Genomic DNA, 24,598 nt, shown 5'->3' with positions numbered 1-24,598 from the left:
GTGGGCCCCACATCCAACGCTCCACCTATCATAATATTAACTATAAAAAACCCTTGATTAGGTTAAATTACTTCTTCCAAAATACAGAACTACTACATTGAGATTTCTTGAACAGAGTCAAAGAAGAACCATTAATAGGGACGGCGAGGAACCATTGAAACGACAACCATCGTAGATACGACAGAGGAACTATCGAAACTTCAACCATCATAATCTCGGACTACAGTGTTGATACCCGGTTAGTCAATTCCTGCTTTCTTCTTAGTAAATATAAATTTTCTACCTTGTTGATTGGAGAGTTCTTAACGGAATAAGATTGAGTTTTCATGCAAATCGAATTAGTTAAACAATAGTAGTTAAGAGATTAGAGTTTCTCATTTTTGTACATGTTTTGAATTCTTAAATGTGACAGGAAAGAAGTTGATCTTGTTATGGAGCTTTTATGATTCCCTTATCTATCATTCTTTCCCCTAGATGTGATTGAGATTTATGTTTGAAGCTTAAGGCCTTAAGTTGATCTTGTTATGGAGCTTTTATGATTCCCTTATCTACGATTCTTGCCCTAGATGTGATTGAGATTTATGTTTGAAGTTTGAGGCTTTAAGCTAGTTGAACACCTCTTTCAGTTGCAAAAATTGGTCTTCTTATGGTTGGTTTAAATATTTTATCTTTTTATTCAACATTTTCTTAATAATTCCACACAAAACCTATAGTGTTGAAGAGTTCAAATTTTGCCTCTACTCTTTCGGAAAAAAAACACATGCAAGGTATTTTCTATGTATTTGGCATAAATATAGCTTTGATTTTGGGAGAAGTAATAGGAGCCCCTTCCAGTGTTTCATTTCTAATTAAATGAAATACAAGAATAACAATAAGCTTAGTTGGTAATATATAATTTATGTTGAATTTCTCTTTTCAGAAAAGTGAATATAAATGTTTCACTTCAGTTCTGATGGGAATTTTGATCTAGTTTGTTTGTGGAATAAGAAACAAGCAATTGTAGGCTTCTTAAATTTGATCTCAAGCAACTAGGGAAAAAGTCTCACAAATGTGTCACATGAACATTGTTTCATGTTTTTAAGAGGTGCAAAAGCTGGATTTCTTAATTTGAAAGCTGGATTTCTTAATTTGAAAGATGAATTTCTCAATTAGTGTTTATTGGTTTAAATATTATAAAGTCATGTTATCTATCTTTCCTATTTGGGGTAGCTGTTTTGAACACATTTATCAAGCCCAACTTAGACATATATTTCTTCCAATAGTTTCTAATATATAAAACACATTATTTTTAGAAACAACCAAATCTATAGAAACTAATTTGCAAATTTATTTCAGACTGTTCTCACGGTGTATTAGATGAGAAATATGAAAAGTGTTTATTTCATAAGAGTGATGTATAGCAAAGAAATGATTGTTGACAAGGTCTTGCAAATTTGGATTGCATTGAAGTTTATTTAGTTTTTCTTCATTATTGAGCAACAAAAGATATTTTGAAGATTGCCTTAATTTTTTGCATATATCTTATTCTTATTCTATACAAGTTGAGAATATTAAGATATTTATTTATTTTTTTGTTTATGTTTGTTGGTTATTTCAAGTTAAGAAAGGAAAAACCTTTAAGCTGAAATCATTTAAATACCACAAACTAAAACTGAAATGCTAAAAACAAAGCTTCAAGTAAACTTCAGCTTAACAAACCCTTCTTTTTACACTTCCCTAAGAAAGAACAACTTGATATTGAAATGTTTGGTCTTTTCTTGAAACACATGATTGTTCATGATATAAATTGTAGCTTGGTTGTCAACAAACACCTCTATACAATCTTCTTGTCCCAAACTCAGATCAATTAACACTTTCCTCAGCCATAAAGCTTGATTTACAGAAGCAATAGCAACAATTATCTCCTGCTTCTTACAGTACCATGAGAACACTCATGAACCAAGACTAAAACAATATCCCGGAGTACGTATCATATCATCAACATATCCAGCCCAATCACTGTCTGAAATACCCTGAGAAAGAATACTTCAAACCTGTATTGAAATTATTGCCAAAGTTTGGTGTTCCCCTAACATATCTAAGGACTCTCTTAGTTGCTCTAAGATAAGTTTCAGTTGCACAGTTAGTAAATCTTGACAAATGACTTATAACATGCAATATATCAGGTACATGAGACCTAACCAACCTTCTATAGAGAGCTTCATTAACTTTATCAGCTTCACGCTTGCTCAGGAGAAAGCTTCTTCTTCTGATACATAGGAATAACCATACTTTTGCATCCTCCATTTTGAACTTTTTTAAGATCTCCTTGGCATACTTCTTCTGGTAAATTAAGATCTCATCAATTTTCTGCGTGATTTCCATCCCAAAGAAATAGGCCGTCTCTTATAAATCTGTCATCTCAAAAGAACTTTGCATATCCCTTTTAAACTCTTCAACAAACTTAACATTTCTTCATGTAACTAACAGGTCATCAACATATAAAGAGATGAAAACAAAACTGATTTCATCACCTTTGACATAAAGAGTTGCTTCACTTAGGTTTTTTCTGAAGCCTAACTCCATCAAATGTTTATCAATTCTACTGTACCAGGCCTTGGAGCCTGTTTCAGTTCATACAAGACTTTCTCGAGCAAGTAGAATTCATCTTCATGCCCTTTCACAACAAATCCGTCAGGTTACTCAACATAAATCTCCTCTTCAAGGACTCCATTCAGAAATACAAATTTAACATCTAGCTGGTACACTTTCCAACCTTTCGAGCAGCCAAAGCAAGTAGTAATCTAATGGTATCTAATCTAGATACAAGAGCAAATGTCTTATAAAAATCAACACCAAAGATTTGAGCATACCATTTAACAACAAACCCTGCTTTGTGCTTGTTAATGGAGCCATTTACATTCAGCTTGGTTCTGAATACCCACTTCACTCCTATCACATTTCTATCTCTTAGCCTCTTTACAAGCCTCCAAGTATGATTCTTCTCGATCATAGTAATCTCCTCTTTCATTGCAACTTTCCATTTTGGATTCTCTTCAGCTTCCCAATAATCTCCAGACTCAAGAACTGCGACATTGCAACTCTGATAGATACGGAATAGCAATCTTGTGCCCCTCACTGGTTCATCATCCACCAACTCTTCTTCATTCAGCTGAGAATATGTAGTTGGTTCTACTTCTGCCAAATTCTACTTGTCATTCTCCATGAAATGCGCATCTCGACTTATCAGAATCTTCCTGGTTTGAGGCTGAAAATTTTGATAAGCCTTTGAAACTGTGTTGTACTCCACATAGATTCCAATTTCAGCCTTTTTGTCTAGCTTATCTCTCTTGATCTGTGGCACATAAGAAAAACACAAACACCCAAATACCTTAAGTTTTTTCACAAAAGGATGGTAACCATACCATGTCTCAAAAGATGTCCTTATTTCCACAACCTTAGTTGGTAGCCTGTTGAGTAGAAAGACTGTAGTGTTTGCAGCCCTGCGCAGTACTCCTTTGGCAAGTCTTTCTCATGAAGCATAAACTTTTCCATCTCCATGATGGTCCGATTCTTCCTCTCACTCACTCCATTATGCTGATGAGTGTATGGGGCTGTCAGTTGATGTTCAATCACAACTTCTTCACAGAACTGATTGAATTGTTCTGAGATGTACTTCTTGCCATTATCAGACCTCAATGCTTGATTCTTGTAGTCACTTTAAGCTTTTGTCCACTGTTTGAATCTCAAAAACACACCAACAAATTCAAACTTGAACTTAAGAAAATAGATCCAACACATCCTTCTATAGTCATCAATGAATACTATGTAATACTTACTCTCATCTGTGTGGATCATTTTCAGCCTCTTTGTGACTCTGTAGGGTGCTTGCTTGAAAGAAAGTCTTGTTTTCTTCCCTAATTTACAAGTCTTGCATTCTGGCAAGTTAGCTTCTAATTGAGGCAACCCTTTTACCAATTCTTTCTTCTGCAAATTTAGCACTACATTATGATGGAAAATGCCCAGCCTTTTATGCCAAATCTCAGATCAAGACATTGTAACTAGATAGGCTGCTTGCTCTTCCTTTAGTGGATCTATCTCAAAGTTTTTTCCTTCATGCTGACTTTGAACACATTAATCCTATCTGCATATTAGATTAGGCACTCATTGCCCTCAAAAATCACCTTTAAGCCTCTTATGAGTAGTTGACCAACACTTAATAAATTTTTATTGATGTCGGGCACAAATAACACCTCTTTAATCAACTTAGTATTTGAGAAATTGCCTACTACCACAATCCCTTTTCCTTTGACTGCAAGATACTCTACATTTCTAATCTTGACTTTGGAGTTGTATGATGTGTTCAGTTCATTGAAGAGGCCTTGATCAAATGTCATGTGGTTGGTGCAGCCACTGTCCACAAGTCAGTTTTTACTTGAACTATTTATTGAAAAACAAGTTGCCACTAAAGAGCTGTTGTAGAATACTTTTGCAAATCTTCTAGTGATGTCCCATCACATGACACTTCTCACTCACACTGCACATAAGGTCTTCTCCAGCATCTAAAAGGTTCATTGCCTTTTTCTCACCGTACTTATAAGGAGGAAAATCAGGTTTAGAAACTCTACTTGTATTTGGGGAATTTGAACCTGCACTTTTCTTCTTTCTTTTCCAGTTTTTCTTCCTTTTTTCACTTTGTCTTGATTGCACTTTTGAACAGGAACAATTACCAACACCTTTTGAACCAATCTATAATCAGGGAATTCAATGTCAAACAGTCTTACCTTATTGGCAATTGTGAGTAATCTGTTAGAATACTCCTTGATGGTCTCTGAATCCTTCATCTTCAACATCTCGAATTCCCTGATTAAATTGAGGACTTGCATCCCCTTAATCTTTTATTTTTTTCACTCTTATTTGAGAAAATTTCAGACCTTGATTGTTGACTTTGTGGTCATTATCCTGATGAAAATCTCAGTTGACACAACAACAAACAAATTAGCCCTTGCCTTTGACTTCTTTGTTTTCTTTTCCTTGTGATTCTTTATCTGTGTCTGTCAGTGTTGGATTAGATTGTAATTTCGACACTTCATACTCCTCCTCAACAGCTTCCCAAAGTTCATTTGCCTCCAGATGAACCTCCATTTGAGCAACCCATGTATGGTAATAGTTACCATTGAACACAGGTGGTGCTAATGATGTTAAGAATATATCTGAATCCATAGAAAAAGATAGATGTCTTGGCGAGTTTCTCTCACTCACTGGTCTCTCAAGAAGACAGTTTTGAGACCAATTTGTTGGTTATTTCAAAAAAAGAATACTTTTTTAAGATAGAAGAAAAAATGGAAGGTAAAAACCTTATCGTTTTCATTAAGCTGAAATCATTTAAATACAACCAAATGATTAGATAGTGGTACTAAAAAATAAGGAAATACATGGCCATGATCTCCTAGAAACTAACCACTACATTAATAACTAATTAATCAACCACAAACTAAAATTGAAATGCTAAAAACAAAGAAAAATAACAACACCTTTCAAGCAAACTTCAACATACCTCTCACTGACTGGCTGCTATTTCTTTTTCTATCTTTGACTTCAATGGGTGTTTCTCAAGATGACTTATGTGAATTATTCTATATATTTTCTCGAGATTGAATGATTTGTCCCTAATTGTTATAGTATATATTTTCTCGAGATTGAATGATTTGTCCTTAATTGTTATAGTCCCTGAAGTTATCTTATTTTCTATCAAGTTTAATCAGTTGGTCTTATGATAAATAGTTGTCTTTATGATAAATGTAGAAGTTATTGCTCTTTTCCTCACGCTTTAGCCGAATGGCTTCATCTCTAATATTATTGTATTATATTAACTCAATAAACTGTTTTGGAACGTTTCTTGCGTTTCACTCTCGATTTCAATAAAAAGGTAACCCAACAAGTCATGCTATACTATCATCAGATTATTGTTTAATACTATTAACGCACCTTCTCGTTCCCTCTCTCGGTGGCATCTTCAAAACTGACATTTTTTCCTCTTCTTTCCTCTTGGCCAGCAACACCCATCTTCTATCATGGATCAAGGCTCTTCCTCTTCCACCAACAATCAATTTATGGATTATTCTCCTATTTCCGTTTTTAAATTCGATAGTAGTGACTACCTTGAATGGGCAAGCTCAATCCAAATGAACATATAAGAAAAAAGTGTTATGTATGTGTCTATGCCTTATAGTTGGTAGCAAGACATGCAAATGATTTATTAGTATGCTTTTCCCTATCTCAGCATGTTAATCAATAAAATAATGAGGGCAAATATACATAAACAATTTATCATGATACTATTTGGATTGCATCTGCATTTGTTTACTTTACCAAATTGATCTAAGACACTTTCTTGATTTCATATTTGTTGCTGTGATTACTATGCCAAATTGATCTAAGACACAATTTCTTGATTTCTTATTTAAGAAATACTAAATAATTGGCTAATAACTATGGCCAATTATAAATGTAAAATGGTTGACAAAGATTAGACATAAAAACCATATACTCAAATAATTTTTCTTCCATGGTTTATGAAACAGCACTTCAAAATGAGAAGAGCTGATCACTTGGCTAGAGAACAACGGAAGAAAGAATCAAAAGACACATCGGGTGTTCAAAGACCAATTCGTACTAGGGGACAAACATATGGTATTGACAATACAATACTATCATGGATAATCTACACCACTTTTCTAGAGAACACTATTGTGAAATACATGAACCCGAAGCTTGGTCGTGTTGTATTAGAGGGAACAATCAAGAGTCCAGGCATTTTATGCCATTGTTGCTATACAGTACTTACAGTTAAAGAATTCCAAATTCATGCCGGTTATTATAATGGACCAAGACCATACGCCAATATTTTTGTTGAGCCTGGGATTCCATTATTGGACTGCATGGTTAAATCTTGGATAGACATACAAAAGACTAATACTCATCTTATGCCCGACGATGCTTGTGTCAAATTCACAAATGAAGGGGATTTTATTTGTTGTTCTAAATGTGGTTTTATGTATAATCAACATTGTAATAGAAAAAAGGTAAAAATGGAATTTATATTCTTTTAATATTCTTTTTCCAAAGAATTTTGCTTAGATTGAATTTCTGGTGAATGTTAAGCAGGATGCATCAGAAGTATCTTGGTTATGCCCTTATTGCATTTGCAAATCTTGTGGGAAAACTGGTGCGGATGAAGATATTTTGATCACATGTAACCAATGTGAAAAATATTGTAAGTAATAAAGTTTTCAATTTTCATGATAAACATTTTGGCATATGAAAAATATAATATTATTCTATGTTATTGTTAGATCACTGGAGATGTTATGTAAACAAGAATGTCGAGTTTGTTGATCTTAACTATAACTGGAGTGCATTTTGTGATCATAACTGCAAGAAGGTGATTTCTCTCCCCCTCTTCATAGATGTTTCCTAAAAATTGATTTTTATTTCGAAGTGCTATGTGCTATATACTAATCATAATAGTCTCCTCCTCTTCATATGAGTACTTAATCATTTAGATTTAGTGGTAAAGTTTGGTTATAAAACACCACTTAAAAATGTTTCGATTTTAAATCGCGATACTCAAAATTATAGAAGTTTATCTTAAATACCTTTTTAAATGATAGTTGTTGATAACTATACCTTTTTAAATGATAGTTGTTGATAACTGTTTGACTATTATGTATTAAACTACACTATTATCCATGGCCAAAAGGTATACAAAGAATTAAGAAAAACACTTGGAGTTAAGACTGAGCTTAACAATGGGTTTTCATGGACTTTGTTGGGCCCAATTAATCAAGAGTTTGATGCGTTCTTGGATGATGAGTATGAGATCGCTGTATACCATTCTAAGCTCGCAATTGCAAGGAACGTGATGGAGGAGTGCTTCCATTCTATTTCTGGCAGCCACGCAAAAATCAGTGGGATCGATCACATTACTTATAATTATCAGTAAGCACTCTCATTGAGATTATGTTAATATGTTATCAATAATAAATCTAAACTTATGCCCACTTATGAGTTGTTCTTTTTGTAGAGCCATTTTTAAGGGATCCTATATTGCTGTTTTGGAGAAGGATGACGAGATTTTTTCAATGGCATGTTTAAGGTAACCCTATTTCGACATATTTATGCACAATTGTATATAAGAGTTAACATCTAAAGTTTTTTATTTTTTTGTAGAATTTGTGGGACAAAGCTCGCTGAGATTCCATTTATTGCCACCTGTGAAAAATACCGTAATAAAGGGATGTGCAAACGATTAATGTTTGGAATCGAATGGGTGAGTTGTATTTTTTTTTTTTTTGCTTATTTTCAATAATAATAATATGTTGCTAATTAATAATATCTCATCCATAGGCTCTTCGACATCTTCAAATTGAAAACTTAGTAATTTCATTCTCTAAAGAAATGGCTAGTCATTGGATTCGACACCATCGCTTTAAAAAGATTGAAAGCTCATTAGAAGATGATATAAGGCACATGAAAACCTTACTGTTCTTCCATAATACAACGAAAATACAAAAGACCTTAACACCCAAACCAGGTTCTTTCTCTTCTTACTTTTGCCCACACTTGTGAATTTTTTAGTGTTCTGTATTCTAACTAGCCTATGCAAATTTCATGTTCATGCAGAGAAGTCAAAGATTGTCTTTGATGTTGATTTAAACCTAGCAGTTGAAGATCAAGGACAGATAGGGTAGATGATTATGAAATAATCTATAGAAGATGATCTGGGTTTTAGCATAGACTTATTGAAAATTAATTATCTTGTTTTGATAATAATTGTACCTTGGGATAAATTTTAGTTTATGGATTAGTTTCAAGTTTTTGTAATGGTGTTTCGATAACAGTGACTTGCACTGTTTTTCTTATTCTTAAAGTATTTTGGGTGGATAGAACAGGTGAAATTTCTTGAAATTTCTTGTGTAGTTTTGGCACTTTATTTATAATTCAATATGATTTGTACTTTATTTATAATTCAATATGATTTATACTTTGCATGTAGATATGGATGACAAATAATATATACAAGTGAAAGTGATTGTTGCAATTGTTGCAGATATAACAAATAACTTTATTTATATTTGACAAAGACATTGACTCTCTTACTTTATTAAAATTTATACAATTTGAAGTCATTTTTCCTGTTCCTTTTATGATAATATATATATTTGTTATTATAGACGTGATGTTTTTTTTTTTTTTTCATATTTAGTTGATATTGCTAATTCATTTGTAATTCAAATAATCGTTGATACTATTTGATTGTGTTTGTAATATTTTGTTGAGTCTGTCTCCTTCTTATTAAATCTATAGGTTTTTTTCCAATAAATAGTTATTGATTAATGTAGTTAAAATTTTGATTTTATTTTTAAGTTTTATTATTATAGATAGACTAACAAATTCTGATTTAGATAAACTTTTAAATTAGTTAATCTCTTATAATTTTAAATATACGTTATTAAATTTTTACGAGTTTATAAATAATTTAGATTTTACGATTTTTTACGATTTAAAAAAAATAATAAGTGAATTTATAAATAAAAATTAAATATATATTATTTATTCAAATAAATAAATAAATATAATAAATTTTATAAATTTAATTCTTATATTATAATTTGTTTATTATATTTTTTGAATTTTTATATGTTAAAAATTAACTACAACCTAGTAAATTAACTAAATAATATAAAATAACATTTATAAATTCGAAACAAACAATTAATAATCTAAATATAAAAATTTATAAATCATTAATAAAAACTAGCATGCATCTCGTGTATTTGCACGAGTAATAATATAAAAAATCGTGAAAAAAATATTACAGTAAAATTTTTATAGGCGGGTCAACCCACAATCCGACCCAAGTATCCATTTACTCTCACATATATCCAAATTAACCATAGTTCTCGACCCGGCAATCCGAACACTTTAAAAATTAAGCATCATTATATATATATATATAGATTAGTTAGTTAAAAAGTTGAACTTATATTATTAAAATGTCACGCGTTTATCAAATTTTGTGTTGAATTTAAAATATAAAGTGTTATTAGCCTAGTTGGTTAAAAGATTATACTTATTTTGTTAGGTTGTAAGTTCGAACCATACCTATAGAAGTTTATGGGCGGGTCAACCCACAATCCGACCCAAGTATTCATTTACTCTCACATATATCTAAATTAACCACAGCTCTCGACCCGGCAATCCGGACACTTTAAAAATTAAGCATCAAAATATAAAGTGTTATTAGCCTAGTTGGTTAAAAGGTTGTACTTGTTTTGTTAGGTTGCAAGTTCGAACCATACCTATATCATTTTTAATTTTATTTTTAACCATTTTAAGTTTATGGGCGGGTCAACCCACAATCCGACCTAAATATTCATTTACACTCACATATATCTAAATTAACCACAGCTCTCGACCCGGTAATTCGGACACTTTAAAAATTAAGCATCATTATATATATATAGATTAGTTACTTAAAAAGTTGAACTTATATTGTTAAAATGTCACGCGTTTATCAAATTTTGGGTTGAATTTATAATATAAAGTGTTATTAGCCTAGTTGGTTAAAAGGTTATACTTGTTTTGTTAGGTTGTAAGTTCGAACCATACCTATAACATTTTTAATTTTATTTTTAACAGTTTTAAGTTTATGGGCGGGTCAATCCACAATCCGACCCAAGTATCCATTTACTCTCACATATATCTAAATTAACCACAGATCTCGACCCGGCAATCCGGACACTTTAAAAATTAAGTATCATTATATATATATATATATATATATATATTTTTGATATATAGATAATTAAATTGTTATTTTGTTGATGTTATTTTGTATTATTTATTGATTAATTTTATATATTTAATTCTCATTTGCATTATTGAAAATTATAATATATATATATATATATATATATTATTTTAATGAAAACTCTTACGATTTTAAATAATTTTTGCATTTTATTAAATGTGTAAATTTTTATATAACAAAAGGTGAAAGTTATTGGATTGTATTTGATTAAGTTTTTTTAAACTATTGGATATAGCAACTATTGATATATTATATATTGTGATTTAATTCTTTTTTAGAAATTTTGTTTTTTTAATGTTATGTCTTAATTATTTCGATTATACATTTGTCTGTTTGTGTTTGTTTCGCATATAAACTGTCCTAGTTACTTACAAGATAAAGATTAAAGTAACCATTTATATAAATATAAGGGTAAAATAGTCTTTTATATTTCTTAATTTTAAACTATTTCAAAAATATAAAAAAAATATAAATTAATATTCAAAACAAGTTAAAACATTCCTATTGATTTGGTTCGGTAATTTAAATAAATAAATTAATATATTATGTATTCTTCTAAAATGGTTTATATGCATTAATATTTTATAATCGTTTTCTCGAGTGTCTACTCACTTGAAAATTTGTTTTTTGCAATGATTTTGTTTTTTTTCTTCTTATTTTCATGTTTTGTTTTTTTTCTTATATTCTCACCAAGTTAGGCTGAAATCCAATAAATTAATTTTTTTTATTTATATAGTTAGTTTTCACTTATTTAAAACTTAAATAATTTAACTTCTCACGTTTTAAATACAGTAATACCTATATTCTTAGGGAAAACAAATTCCTGGATTAGCCATTGGTTTAATAAAATATGGTTCGATTAATTTACGTTAAGTTGATTAAATTGATTAATATTGTTTGACATTATTAGTTCTATCATTTGAATGAAATGAAATTTCTTCTAAAAAAAGGGGAAAATTACTTAATTTTGAATACGTAACTTCGGAATAAAATAGATTGATGATTTTCTTTTCAATTATTTAACTATATTTAGCCAATGTCAAATGTAAAATTTATAATAGATGAGTTTATGTTTTATAATCTCATAAAATTTAATTTATTTGAATATTTATAGATAAAGAAAGAGGCTAAGCTAACATTTTTTTTTTTTTTTTTTTTTTTTTTTTTTTTTTTTTTCAGCCATATAAATGCACTAGGATCCTGAGTATCCCTCAAAAAGAAAATTGAGGGAATTGTGGGTTATTCTTCATTGTCCACTAGTGGGAGTTATAAAGGATAGAGTTAGTATATATATTATGAAATGTTATTATATGAAATAAATTGTTCTTTCTTCACCAAAACCCTATACAATGGCTGAGTTTCGATCGAAGAACCTAAAAAAAGGTGTATGAGCACTAAAATTTTACCTTCCCATTTTCAAATTTTAAATTATTATTTTTGAATAAATAAATTCAAAATAATCAAAATCAAGGCCAAAATTAAATTAAATAATTAATTAGGATGAATAAATTATTGTGATTATTTTATCCCAAATAAATCTCAGAAGACATTAAAAATTAAATAAAAAATTTGGAATAAATGTTGTATTTATTTAAAGTTCATTTTAATTATTTATAAATCCCCAAAACACACACAAAAAAAATAGACAAAATAAATATTATTGTTTATTAAAATAATTGTGTGTATTTTGTAGATTGAAAATAAAGCCAAAATAAGCAAAGGAAAATTAATTACAAACAAGTTTCAAGTCTGAAAAAAAGACCGTGATCGAGTTGTGATCGAGTGCAGCCAAAATCAAGACAAATGGATGCAGTAGACCACGCAACCATCAGATGAGCGCTCATGCATCATCCAACAGACCGTAACCTATCGCGTCTCCCGTTGTACCGAAAGAATGATGCTTCCACGCAACACTAAATCAACTAACGCGCACCTCAACGTTGTTAGCCCAATTGCAACAAAATACCTAGTCGTTGATGGAACTCAGATGGAACACCCAAATGTCGCGCCTAGACGCGCGTTAGCGATTCGAATTGTCTTCTTCCTCACGACGAACCGGCTGAAGAACAACCAAAATATTTGATTTTTCAAAGATGGAATTTTACCCATACTCAACCAAATTGAGTGATTTAAAAGCTGAAATGATCACCTTGACTTCGTGATCATTTTCCTATAGTTATAGAGCCAATTATGGTCTATATGGATAAGCTCGATTAAAAGAAGACAATAACCATTAATGACTTTTGACTCAAATTCAATCGACTTACTCCTCCTACCAACCTTAGCTGCCTATAAATAGGTATCCATGGCCAAAACAAATGCAAGGATCAGAATCCCAAGCCTCTAATCTACCTTTCATAAAATTCACTAATAAATAATTTTAAGATTTTGAGAAATTTTAAGATTTTGTGTAAAACCTTAGAGCTCGGTTCTGGGTAATCATAAATCTTCTTAAAGAGTCCAGGAATGTTCTCAAATCCATAGTGACCTTCAATTCATGTTATATTTCAACATATGAATTCAAATTGAAAATTTTACATTTCAGTTCGACTAATCCTTCATAATGTACAATTCTTTAAATTTTTTATTTGAATTTGATTATAAGATGATTTCAAAAGTTTATGTTAAAACCATTTTGAACAAATCAAGCTAAATAAAAAAAGATACCCAAATTTGATTTTGAAATTTCTTAAAATAGGTTTTTGTTCTTGAGCTATAGCTCAGAAATTTCAATCCTAAAAGCTTTCAAACATCTTTTGAATGTTGTTAAAAGTAATTTTGGATCAATTCCAATCATCTAAAAGCATGTTTTCTTATAAACCAAAATTTCTATAAAAGTTAAAATTTCAATTCTTGAATTAGTCATAATCTATAGTCAGTGTTCATGCTTTGGTATGAATCAATTCTAACTAGTAAAATGAAGCTATTGATAAACACCTTATACAAATTATACCTTAAAAAAAACACTATTTTGTCCCAAAACTACTCGAATCGAATCAAACCCTTCCTGATTGAATGACGTATCAGGGTGGTATTATTCGTGATCCATGAAAGTATGAGAAGCTTCCCATGTATTCAGTTTGAAGGATGGAGGCTCCAAGTAAGATCCCAAAACCTACAGCAAATGTTTTTGACGTCTAACCCAGAAATTCAGCACTCAACCGAGGAATTCTCATGTGCGACCAACACTTAGGGCATATGACCGAGAACCAGCGCGCGACCGTGAAGACTTCTCCGCATTGACCGGACGCCCAAAACCATTGACCTCGGGTTAAAACCGGCCCAAACATGCAAATCTGGCCCGATTTGTGACCCGGATACCTAGCCAAGTGCCTATTTGTTTTCAGTATTTGATTTAAATTGTTTTTTTGACAATCTAAAGCTCGAAAACATTTTTAGAAAATCCGATAAAATAGAAAACGATTTCAAAATATTTTTAGAATATTTTGATAAAGCCTTGTTTGAATTTATTTATAAATTCTAACATTCTAAACTGATATTTTTCATGTATATTCCTTCATAATCTTCAACATCAATTTTGTAGGTACTAACATTTAAATATTCTCTATAATTTTAAATGCAATAAAAACCTATATATGTCTAGAACTTGAAAAATACCTAAATAATAAAATATAGTAAAATTAAGTTTAAAAAATAGCCAAAATTTATAAACAGAGATCGTTCTTTAACGGACACAAATGATATAGTATAAAAGCATTTTCTTGAGTGTAACCAAACATCAAACCCCAAGAAGAATCTCTGATAAATTTACGTTTGTACATGTTTATCAATATTTTATTGATTTTTAATTTAAAAATTAATTGACGCCTCTGTTCAAAATAAATACATTAACTGAAGGTCTTGAAAGAGTAGAAGTTTAAATACATCACGCTCTTATTTGATCCACTCTTCTGGAAGATTTTTCTCTTTATTTCTTTTGGCGATATAATGTGTAGTGAGATTATTAGTTCTAGAAATCCATTTGACTAAATATTCCTGATTATGTTGAAAAGATTGTAGTATGTCATGACAAAGCCATTTGGTTTGCTAGTATGATAAATCTTTCATAGTATTTATATCATTAACAACTTCTTGACAATTTGAAAAAATTTGAACATCAACGAGTTCTAGGCCTTTTGAGGTGATGATCACAAGTTTCATTACTTCCTTTTCAACGATGATAACGTTTCTTATATTAATTTCTTTTATCTTGGTAGAATACACTTCTCCTTTGTTTGTGCCAATAATGACTGCAATATGACTTGTGTTTGCATCCTTGTTATTGGATGCGTTGACATGTGCAATGAATATGTTATTCTCGACTAGAATTTTTTCTTATGATCGAGGTTATGCTATTGTGGATAGTTTAGAGATATTTACATTCTAAGAGAAAGTGTGTTCCTATATAGCTACGTTCAAAATTCTATCCACGTTCGTTGTCTATCCTTGAAAATAAAGTTATTTATTATTTTCCAAATTTAACAACAAAGATGAGCAATATATTCATTCGGCTCGTCTCCTCTTTGAAGTTGTGACTAATCCAATCCTGAAAATTAAAATTAGCTTTGTCAAGATTTGTGGTATGGAGATTTTTTTTTTCAATTTTCTTTCACAAAAGTGCATTCGATTAAAACATGTCTAGTTGTTTCGTTCCCATAGTATGACTAGAAAATTAGCTCTCCTGGTTAGATTGACATTTTGTGCATAGTAAGTCATTTTGAATATTTCTACTAACGAGATTGACTTTTGTTGCAATTTCTTTTTTCATAGTTCTCCATATGATTTATTTATTTATAGAGCACATTTTAAATCTCAAATATCTTTCAAAATTTGGTTTTTATTTTGACTAAGTTTGATAGAAGGATTTGACGTTTCTATTAAATAACATTTTTATCATTATATATACTTTTTGTGGTGTGTGGTCAAATTAGAATATCTTTTGTATCTTCCTCACCCAATATAATTGATAAAATTTTGTGTACAATATCAATGTGAAAAAGGTTAATTAATAGTTCATTATCTCGTTTTTTTAGTTTTTGAATGAAATGATCTTTGGTAAATTGTTACATATAATTACCTAAAATTAATTTGGAGAGTGTTACATGAGTGAAGCCACTGATATATTTTGATATATTTTTTTTTATCTAAAATGATTTGTCATTTTGTATTTCTTGTCAAAAGTGCCTTGCCCCAGATCAAGATTTTCAATGTCCATAAGAAGTTTTCCATATTAATTGAGTTCCAAAAAGTTTTATTTGAGAAATAAATGAATTTTAGTGTTTTTGTCCAAAGTGATTCATGTTCATTTGCCAATCTCCAAGCTTGATTTGCAAGATCTCCTTGTTCATAATTTGGATATTTTTAAATCTCATTCCCCATTATATTTTGTTGTAATCATGTTTTCCCATTTAACTCGATTCTTTTTCGTTTTCCACCAAAATTGATTAATCAATGTGGTAATTATTTTAGTAATCAAAATTAAGAATTTGAATATTAATTAGATAGTTTGGTAAAATTTGAATAATACTTTTGATTAGAACCTTTTTTCCAGTTTGAGACAAAAGTTTTGCTTTCTATTCACACACTTAAATTTTTTCTAATTGTTAAACATTTTTTTGGGATGTTCCTAATTCAAATAGAATTCCAAGGTAAATCTGTATTCAAATGTATGTTGATAAGTCTAGCAAGATTTTGTTGGATTTCAATGGGTGTATCAGTGCTAAATGTAATACATTATTTATTTAAGAAAAATGCTTCGAAAAAAAAGAAGGAAAATTATAGTCAATGCTGTTGATTAAATATACAAAATGACATCCTCAAATGTCATTGTCGGGTTTTCATTGGAGGCATCTAAAATATTCATCGAAATTACTTGAGTGTTATTCATTTTGTATAAGGATTTTGGAAGAAGACCTGAGTTCATCCTCAACTTAAACAAATTACCAAGGCTTTGATATTAGACCATTTTCAATGATTCAAAGTGTTTTGGAAATCTGAATAAGTCTTCTACAAAACTTCTCAACCTGTTGTTGAATTAAGGCTCTCGAACTCAACGAAATTTGGAAAGAAAGAAGATGTGTTCAAATGAAGAATAATCTGGACACACCTTCATTCAAAATATCATAACTCGACCTATAGTAATTCGAACTAGGTGAATCCAATTCAAGAGAGGTTAATTAACATCCATACCTTTTAAATGGTACCTGTGCCAACCTACCAGACCCCATTAAATATTTAGAACTATCAAGCACAAGGTGATGCATGTTAAGGTTTTGAGTGTAGAAATCAAATGGTGATATGTTCCACTACTAAAATTCTTAACTCAAGTTCTATGACTCCATTCAAAGTGAGTGAGCTATAGTTGGAAAGCAAACGAATGTCATCTTTTTTGGGTACTAAATGAGACTCGTGGTTCAACTTACAACACACGCTAGGCCGCTTGTAATCCATGGTGTGCAATTTGGGGTCATAGACATTCAATTAGGAATTTGTAATTCCACAAGTTGTTTTTTCAAAGTTGGGAAACACAAAAATTGTAGCTAAGATCTATACAATTTTAACAGATATGGGCTAAACTCAGGATGGCATGAGCCGTTCGAGAGAGCCCAACGAAGCCAATATTAGAAATTGGTAAGCTGAACCGGGCAAGAGTGAGATGAAGGCAGTCAAAATTGAAAATTTACGTAAAATCGATGGATAGTTGTAACTCATAAATCGAAAATTTTACTTGAATCTGTAATAGTTTAATTTTAAATAATATTAGTTAAATTATTATTTTATATATATAATTAAACATTTTATACATTAACCATTTTAATTATATATATATTTAAATATAAAATTAATTTAAAATTAATTTAAAATAATAATAAGTAGACTATAAAAAATTTACTTACAAATTTAATTTTATTAATTTATTTATTTATAAATATAAATATATATTTTTAATATAAACTGTTATAAAATTGTAAGATCGAAAATATTTATAAATTCGTAAATTTTATGAGTTTATCTGAAATTAGACTCGTTAACATTCTCTACAATTATAGTAAGATTTTAATCGATTTAAAAAAATTCACAAAAATGAATGGTGGGCTTGTCTTCTAACTATCCAAACTACTTGGTGGGCTTGTCTTCCGATTTTAGGGTTTAGGATTTTTTAAAATATAAAATTAATTTAAAATAATAATAAGTAGACTATAAAAAATTTATTTACAAATTTAATTTTATTAATTTATTTATTGGAATAAATAATAATTTATTTATTTATAAATATAAATTTATATTTTTAATATAAACTGTTATAAAATTGTAAGATCGAAAATATTTATAAATTCGTAATTCACAAAAATGAATGGTGGGCTTGTGTTCTAACTATCCAAACTTGGTGGGCTTGTCTAGTACTAACTTGTAGATAGAGTATAATAATATTAACAGTAAATTAGATCTTTTGTTTGTTTAAAGTATTTTATATAAACAGTAATAAATGTTATATAATTTATACATTAAACTCAAACCTGTTACAAAGAAGGATAAAAATAATATTTCCATATTTATCCTTAAATTTTATTATTTTGAAAGCTTTATTCTCTAGGAATTTTATCCACCTTTTCGTCTATGTACTTTCTCATTTTTCTTTTCATTCATCTTCCTCTCTGAAATCTTTTTTCTCCATGGCTTTCATCTAAACTCATCTCTAACGGCATAGATTCATGAATGATTAATGAAACTCATTTCCATAACCATAGATTGAAGAGATTCAGAGAAGATCCAGGATTTGGGGAGATTCGAAGAAAAATCAAGAAAATCATTTCTACGAGCATGGATTTGGAGAAATCCTGAAAAGATTCAAGAAGCTGATAGTAGGGTAGATAACATGTTATTTTTGTCCTTGCAAAAGCATGTATAATTGCAAGTTTTTTTAGACCTTTAAGTCATAAATATTCTTAGTTACACTTTTTGTAATTATACTTGCTGAATATATAAAACTTTGTTGATCTTAGTTACACTTTTTGTAATTATATTGGCTGAATATATAAAACTTTGTTGTTCTTAGTTACACTTTTTGTAATTATACTAGCTGAATATATAAAACTTTGTTATCAATGAATATAATATATTGTGGTAAGTGAGTAGTGGAAGTTCCTCTTTTGATTTCTTGTATTTCAGATACTAGTTTGGATTAATGAGAGGTCCTTCTGTTGTCCCATTTCTTGGGATATGATTCTTGTTTTGTTTCCTGCATAGAACTAGAAACCAATTCACCTTCTTAATTCTCAATGCAACTTCAGATCTTTTTTTCTGTGGTGGAAGTTCCTCCTTTGATTTCTTGATTTTTTGATATTTGTTTTGATTGTTGAGATATCATTTTATTGTCCCTTTTCTGCTATATGACTCTTGTACCCAAATTAAGTAATATTTTCAGAATCCATTATGTGGTTCTCTTCCATTTCACTAAAATGTTGATGGTTAGTTCTTGATTCAATTAATCCAGTAATTTAGCTATCTTCCCAATTATATTTCTTTTTTGTCTTTAGCATGGAAGCCCATGTTTAGCTTATATTCTTTATTTAGGGACTTCTTGTGAGAATTAGAAGTCTTTTTGTAGCAACTTTTCTTTGTCTCAGTCTATGTGATCGAAACATTATTATTTTTTTTTTCTGATTTCTTTCTCCAATCAGACTCATTTGCATATGATGACTTTATAACTTTCCTATTTCTGAAAACTCTCCCTTTGTCCCTATGTGCATTATAACTTATTAGTTTATGTAATTTTATAATCTCATTTAGTGGTTCTCACAAAATGTGTTCACAAAATACAAGAAATAAAAAAAAACATAAAAAACATAAAAAACATATAAATAGAGAAATAAAAAAAAGTTAAATAAATATTAATTTAACAATTAAATTAAATTAATATAAATATAAAAGGCAAAAATGTCTTTTACATTTTATACAACATTTTTATACTACCAACCAAACACAAAATTATAAAATCTATACAATTTATACCCTCTTATACTTTCAACTAAATACAAATAACATATATAACTTATACCTCTCAATACCCCTTTATAATTTATAACCCCTACAATTAATACCTATATAAATAATACTGTATAACAAACTCTACCTAGATGTAGACTAAAGCTTGTGAAATTTATCAATCCCACGTAACATGTATGAATTTTAATATTGATAAAACATTAACAAATACATTGTATAAATAAAGCATAAAGAGAATCCTTGAATATTTGTATTATCTAAATGACAATGATAGTGGTATATGTGGGTGCGAATTTGAGGGAGAATGTGTCCAATAATAATGAGTTCATTGTGCATAATGTTAAAAATGAGAAAAGGTGGTTGTCGATAATGATAAATTAGTTGGATCAAAATGTCGAAAGTGAGGGGTAATGTGATCAGTAATGACGAGTTGGTTAGTGCATAATGTTCAAACTAAAGAAAAGTGTCTATCGATAATGACGAGTCGGTATAATGTGACCGATAATGATGAATTAGTTTGTTTAATATACCCAAAGTGAGGGTAAAATGTGACAAATAATGACGAGTAAATTAATGCATAATATTCAAAGAGAGGGTTGAAGGTAGAAAATAATGGACGAATTTGTCATATCAATGGGAGACTTTATAACTGAAGACATGGTGACGAAGAGTAGAATGAAGATTATGGAAATTAAAAATCTTACCAGCACAATTCCGAAAATTGCGCTGACTAATACGGGTGTTAATGCTTTGCATTTAGGAAATTAAAACTATACATTTAATGGAGGGAGCGGAAGAAGGACTCACTTTGGGTTAGATGGGTCTACTCGCGATTTATAAAGAAGGAGGCTAGCCTATGGACGAGTAAAATCAAAGACGATATGACGTGGTCTCTCAAAAATATTCTAAAACTCAAGGGCAACGCTACATCTTTATTTGACATCCGAATTGGAGACGGTCTAGGTACGTTGTTTTGGCATGACCCGTGGTTCGAAAACCAGCCCATTATACTTTAGGAGGAATTCTGAAATGTTCGAATAAGAAGGGACTGTATAGCTGCCACGGTCAAGGAAATTAGAGACGAGAATTGCAACTCACTTAAGAACGTATACCGGAGGGGAGGCGAATACTCGAGCACCTTAATAGGATTTAGTTTCAAGAAAGAAGCGACTTGCATGCATGGAAATCTGAGGTAAATGGGAATTTTAAATCCAGTGAGGTGTGGAACGTGATCCGAGAAAGGGAACCGATTATAGGGTGGGCTCCATTAATTTGATCATCAAAGATTATTCTGAGGCAACAATTCATCTTTTCACTCGTTTTTAATTATGAGTTGACTAGGGCATATTGTTTAAAATGAGGGTAGAAGATGGGCGATAATATAATGAATCGTGAATGAAGTCATATGTCCAATGTGAGGATAGAAGGTGGTCGATAATATGATGAGTCGTGGATGGAGCAAATGTTTAAAATAAGATTATATGGTTGTCAATAATGTAAAGTCGGTTGGACATAATCTCCTTCAGAACTTTAACTTTTTAAGTTTAAAGTGTTTTTTTTAAAACGGTTAAAACTATTTCATTAAAATCTTAAAAGTGGGAGGGTCAAGAATTCAAGCTAGACAAATCTTAACTATGAGTAAAAGATGACAATCAAACGACCTTAAAAAACCTGATTAGTGCAATCAAATATACAAGATAATGATTAAAAGTTTAGATTGTTTATCATCTTGAAATTATTTATTATCGTAGCACGTGCCACATAACATAACGATATTAATATTTTTTTCTCCTTGAGTTCAATTTACTTATGGGTAGTGACTAGAAAATATAATTTTTTCTTGGTACAAAATGTTACAAGAAGATTTTGGTGTTCAAAGTTTTTATTATTGGTTCATTTTTATATATCATTTTAATAGTTTCTCTTATTATGAAAGAATTCAAATATAATTTCTTTTGTATAGTGATAAAAAAATTATGAAAGAAACATTCAAGGAAGATGTAGGTAGATATATAAGGTAATCAATACCATATATTGCTATAGTATTTAGCATGGGTAAACAAATAATTTATAAATATAAACTATTTTCAAATGTGTAAAAAATTAATTTATAAATATAAACTATTTTCAAATGAGCAAAGTCCACTATTTTTTTTAACGATATTATCTTAAATAATATTTGACTTGAGAGTTGAGATTTCAGTTCAGGTATATAATTAGCAAATCTAATATGTATATAGATAATAAATTTATAAAGAAAATGATATAATGTAAATATGTAATTATCTGAAGGGAATACACTCTAACAATCCAAATGAGTTATTACGGGATGGATTCCATTCAGTTGATTGAGTTTATCGATTTCTAATTAAACAAATAACTACCCCATTTATTTTGTTTGTGTGAATTTACAAAAACACTTTTTAAGGAAATTATAACGTTCTTAAATTTTTTAGGGTCTTAACAAGATTTTTTTCTTAAATCAAGTTGATTTCATCTTTTTCTTATATTAGGTTATAAACTATTTAAATCAAGTTGATTTTATCAAGTTGATTTCATCAAGTTGATTTCATCTTTTTCTTAAATCAAGTTGATATTCATATTAATATCGAACAAGTTTGTCTTATAAATATATTATTAGATTTGTTGTTGATTTTATAATAAGCCGGTATTTATAGTTGAGCTATTGAATATTATTACATCTTTAAATTAATTTTGTTGTAAATTCTTATTGTAATTTTTAAATTTATATTTTATATTTTAAATTATTTAATATAACTCCGTTGACTAGATAATACAATGAACAAATATGAATTAACTTTTATTTTTTTAGCTGTTTTTAAACATTTCATTATAAATTATGTGTTTTTTTATTTGTGCGACACTGTAATATTTAATCTCTTGACATTCTATTTTACTATATGTAAAACTAATTTTATTTTACTATAACGTATTTTTTTTGTTTATTTTCTATTAAAAATAAACTTAATAAATAAAGTCTAATATGTTATCAAGTTCATCTCAAATAGAAAATATTCTCTCGTCTTCATTTAGTATAACTTTAAGATTATACTTATGTTAATTCTAAGTTTTGTAGTTAAATTTAGTTATTAACTTTTACATTTTTTTAAGGATGTTAGATTAAAAAAAATATATTTTTTATTTTATGATAAATATTTTTAATTTTTATTTTTGTGTAACGTATATGTAGTAACCATATTAAATTAATTTTTGTGTCTAAGTTAATATATTTTCTAATTATCAAATGTATAATACAAATACTGTACCGAAATTAAGGTATACCGAAATAAATGTATTGTAAAAATATTTATTTTTCTATACCCAAACTTTTGATAATATATAAGGTATGGATAAAAATTAAAGTATATCATATCAACCCACTACTGTATCGTACCAAAGGAAAGGTAATATTTTAATCCAAATTAATATTTCAATCAATTATTACCTCTTATATGTAAACAATAAATATAGATTGAGAATTATTAAAATGAATAAACTTTAATAATCTTTGGACCTACAATCATATTTTAATTTCATATATAATTTATTAGTAATAATAATATTTTAATGTAACATTAACAAAATATCCTTCCAATTTGAGTCACAAAATGCGTTCAAATTTAATTCGATTCAAAATATTATTCCTATAGACATAGTACATCAATTAGATTCAAATTATGTATCTCACCCCTCCAAATGAGTTCAACTTCCTCCAAATGAGTTTAACTTTTTGATTATTTAAATTAAATATTGTGATAGATATTTGTTATAAAATATTTATAAATAAAATGTTTATCAATAGTAGTTTTTTCAAATAGGTCTTAACTTTTAATTTCCAATTCTCAATTAAACTTCAAACTATATGACTTGAAATATACCAATAAACAAATTAAACTAACTTTATTTTAGGTGGAATATTATTGCATCCGTTATGTCAACAATATGGATGGAGAATTATTAAAATTAAAAAACTTTAAAAACTTAAAACTTATTTTAGGTGGAATATTTCATATAATTATAATACAGTTGTAAAAATAATTTAACTTAGTTAGTAATAATAGTCGGCTTAAAAGACCAAAATATCACGAGTTCGATTTAATCTGAAAGCGTTTTGAGTTTAAGCAGAGAGCCATAACGGTAAGGTGTCATGCAGTAATGCTAGTTCTCCTTTAATTCCTAAAAGAATAAGAAATTTTTTTCGTTAATTAAATATGTAGATATATATATATGTTGTAAAAAATGTGAAGTTAGAATCTTTGGTTTAATAAAGGAGGGTTAGATTAATTTATGTTAAGTTATTAAATTGATTAATCTTGTTTACATTACCTAAATCTATCACTCATATTCAACATATTCAACATGACTATTGCAAGCCAATAAACTTATGAAAACATATAGTTAGTCAACTCATCAAGATACAATTTTCATAAAGATAATTCATAGTAAAAGTTGGACCTACTAAATAATAAAGGAGGAATACACACTAGTTAGAGGCCAGTAAAAATAATTGTGATTAAGGTATTAGGATTAACTTTCTCGCATCTCGACTGCCCTTGGAGGATAATAGTAGAACAACTCACCACCATGACCTCCTACTTTAATTCGTTATTTTAAATGAAAATCAAAACCGAGACATTTCTTTATAGAAAACCTCATAGTCCAAGTTTATTGCCACTCAACTAATCATGGTAAGTAGAATCTAATAAAAATGAAAAT

General features: G+C 29.2%; 1 protein-coding gene across 1 annotated transcript; it reads left to right on the top strand.

Annotated features, from left to right (window-relative positions):
- The first annotated feature begins 5,922 nt into the window (after nt 1-5,922).
- Nucleotides 5,923-8,913, top strand: LOC124923444 (increased DNA methylation 1-like). The gene is made up of 8 exons (XM_047463565.1): nt 5,923-7,064; nt 7,147-7,255; nt 7,335-7,423; nt 7,742-7,980; nt 8,066-8,137; nt 8,212-8,311; nt 8,389-8,575; nt 8,665-8,913. Exons 1-8 carry the CDS (start codon nt 6,555-6,557, stop codon nt 8,730-8,732), a joined length of 1,374 nt encoding a protein of 457 aa, XP_047319521.1. The 5' UTR covers nt 5,923-6,554; the 3' UTR covers nt 8,733-8,913.
- Nucleotides 8,914-24,598: the final 15,685 nt, after the last annotated feature.

Source organism: Impatiens glandulifera, chromosome 1 (genome assembly GCF_907164915.1).
Source record: "Impatiens glandulifera chromosome 1, dImpGla2.1, whole genome shotgun sequence".
NCBI lineage: Eukaryota > Viridiplantae > Streptophyta > Magnoliopsida > Ericales > Balsaminaceae > Impatiens > Impatiens glandulifera.
Note: the sequence above shows the minus strand (reverse complement) of the source record. Positions and strands in the feature narration are given on the sequence as shown.

Excerpts from the sequence above, each read along its gene's own strand:
- LOC124923444 (XM_047463565.1), top strand. The coding sequence starts at position 6,555 with ATGAAACAGCACTTCAAAATGAGAAGAGCTGATCACTTGGCTAGAGAA. Across the intron at positions 7,256-7,334 it reads TAACCAATGTGAAAAATATT|ATCACTGGAGATGTTATGTA; the intron begins GTAAGTAATAAA and ends TGTTATTGTTAG. Across the intron at positions 7,981-8,065 it reads CACATTACTTATAATTATCA|AGCCATTTTTAAGGGATCCT; the intron begins GTAAGCACTCTC and ends TTCTTTTTGTAG.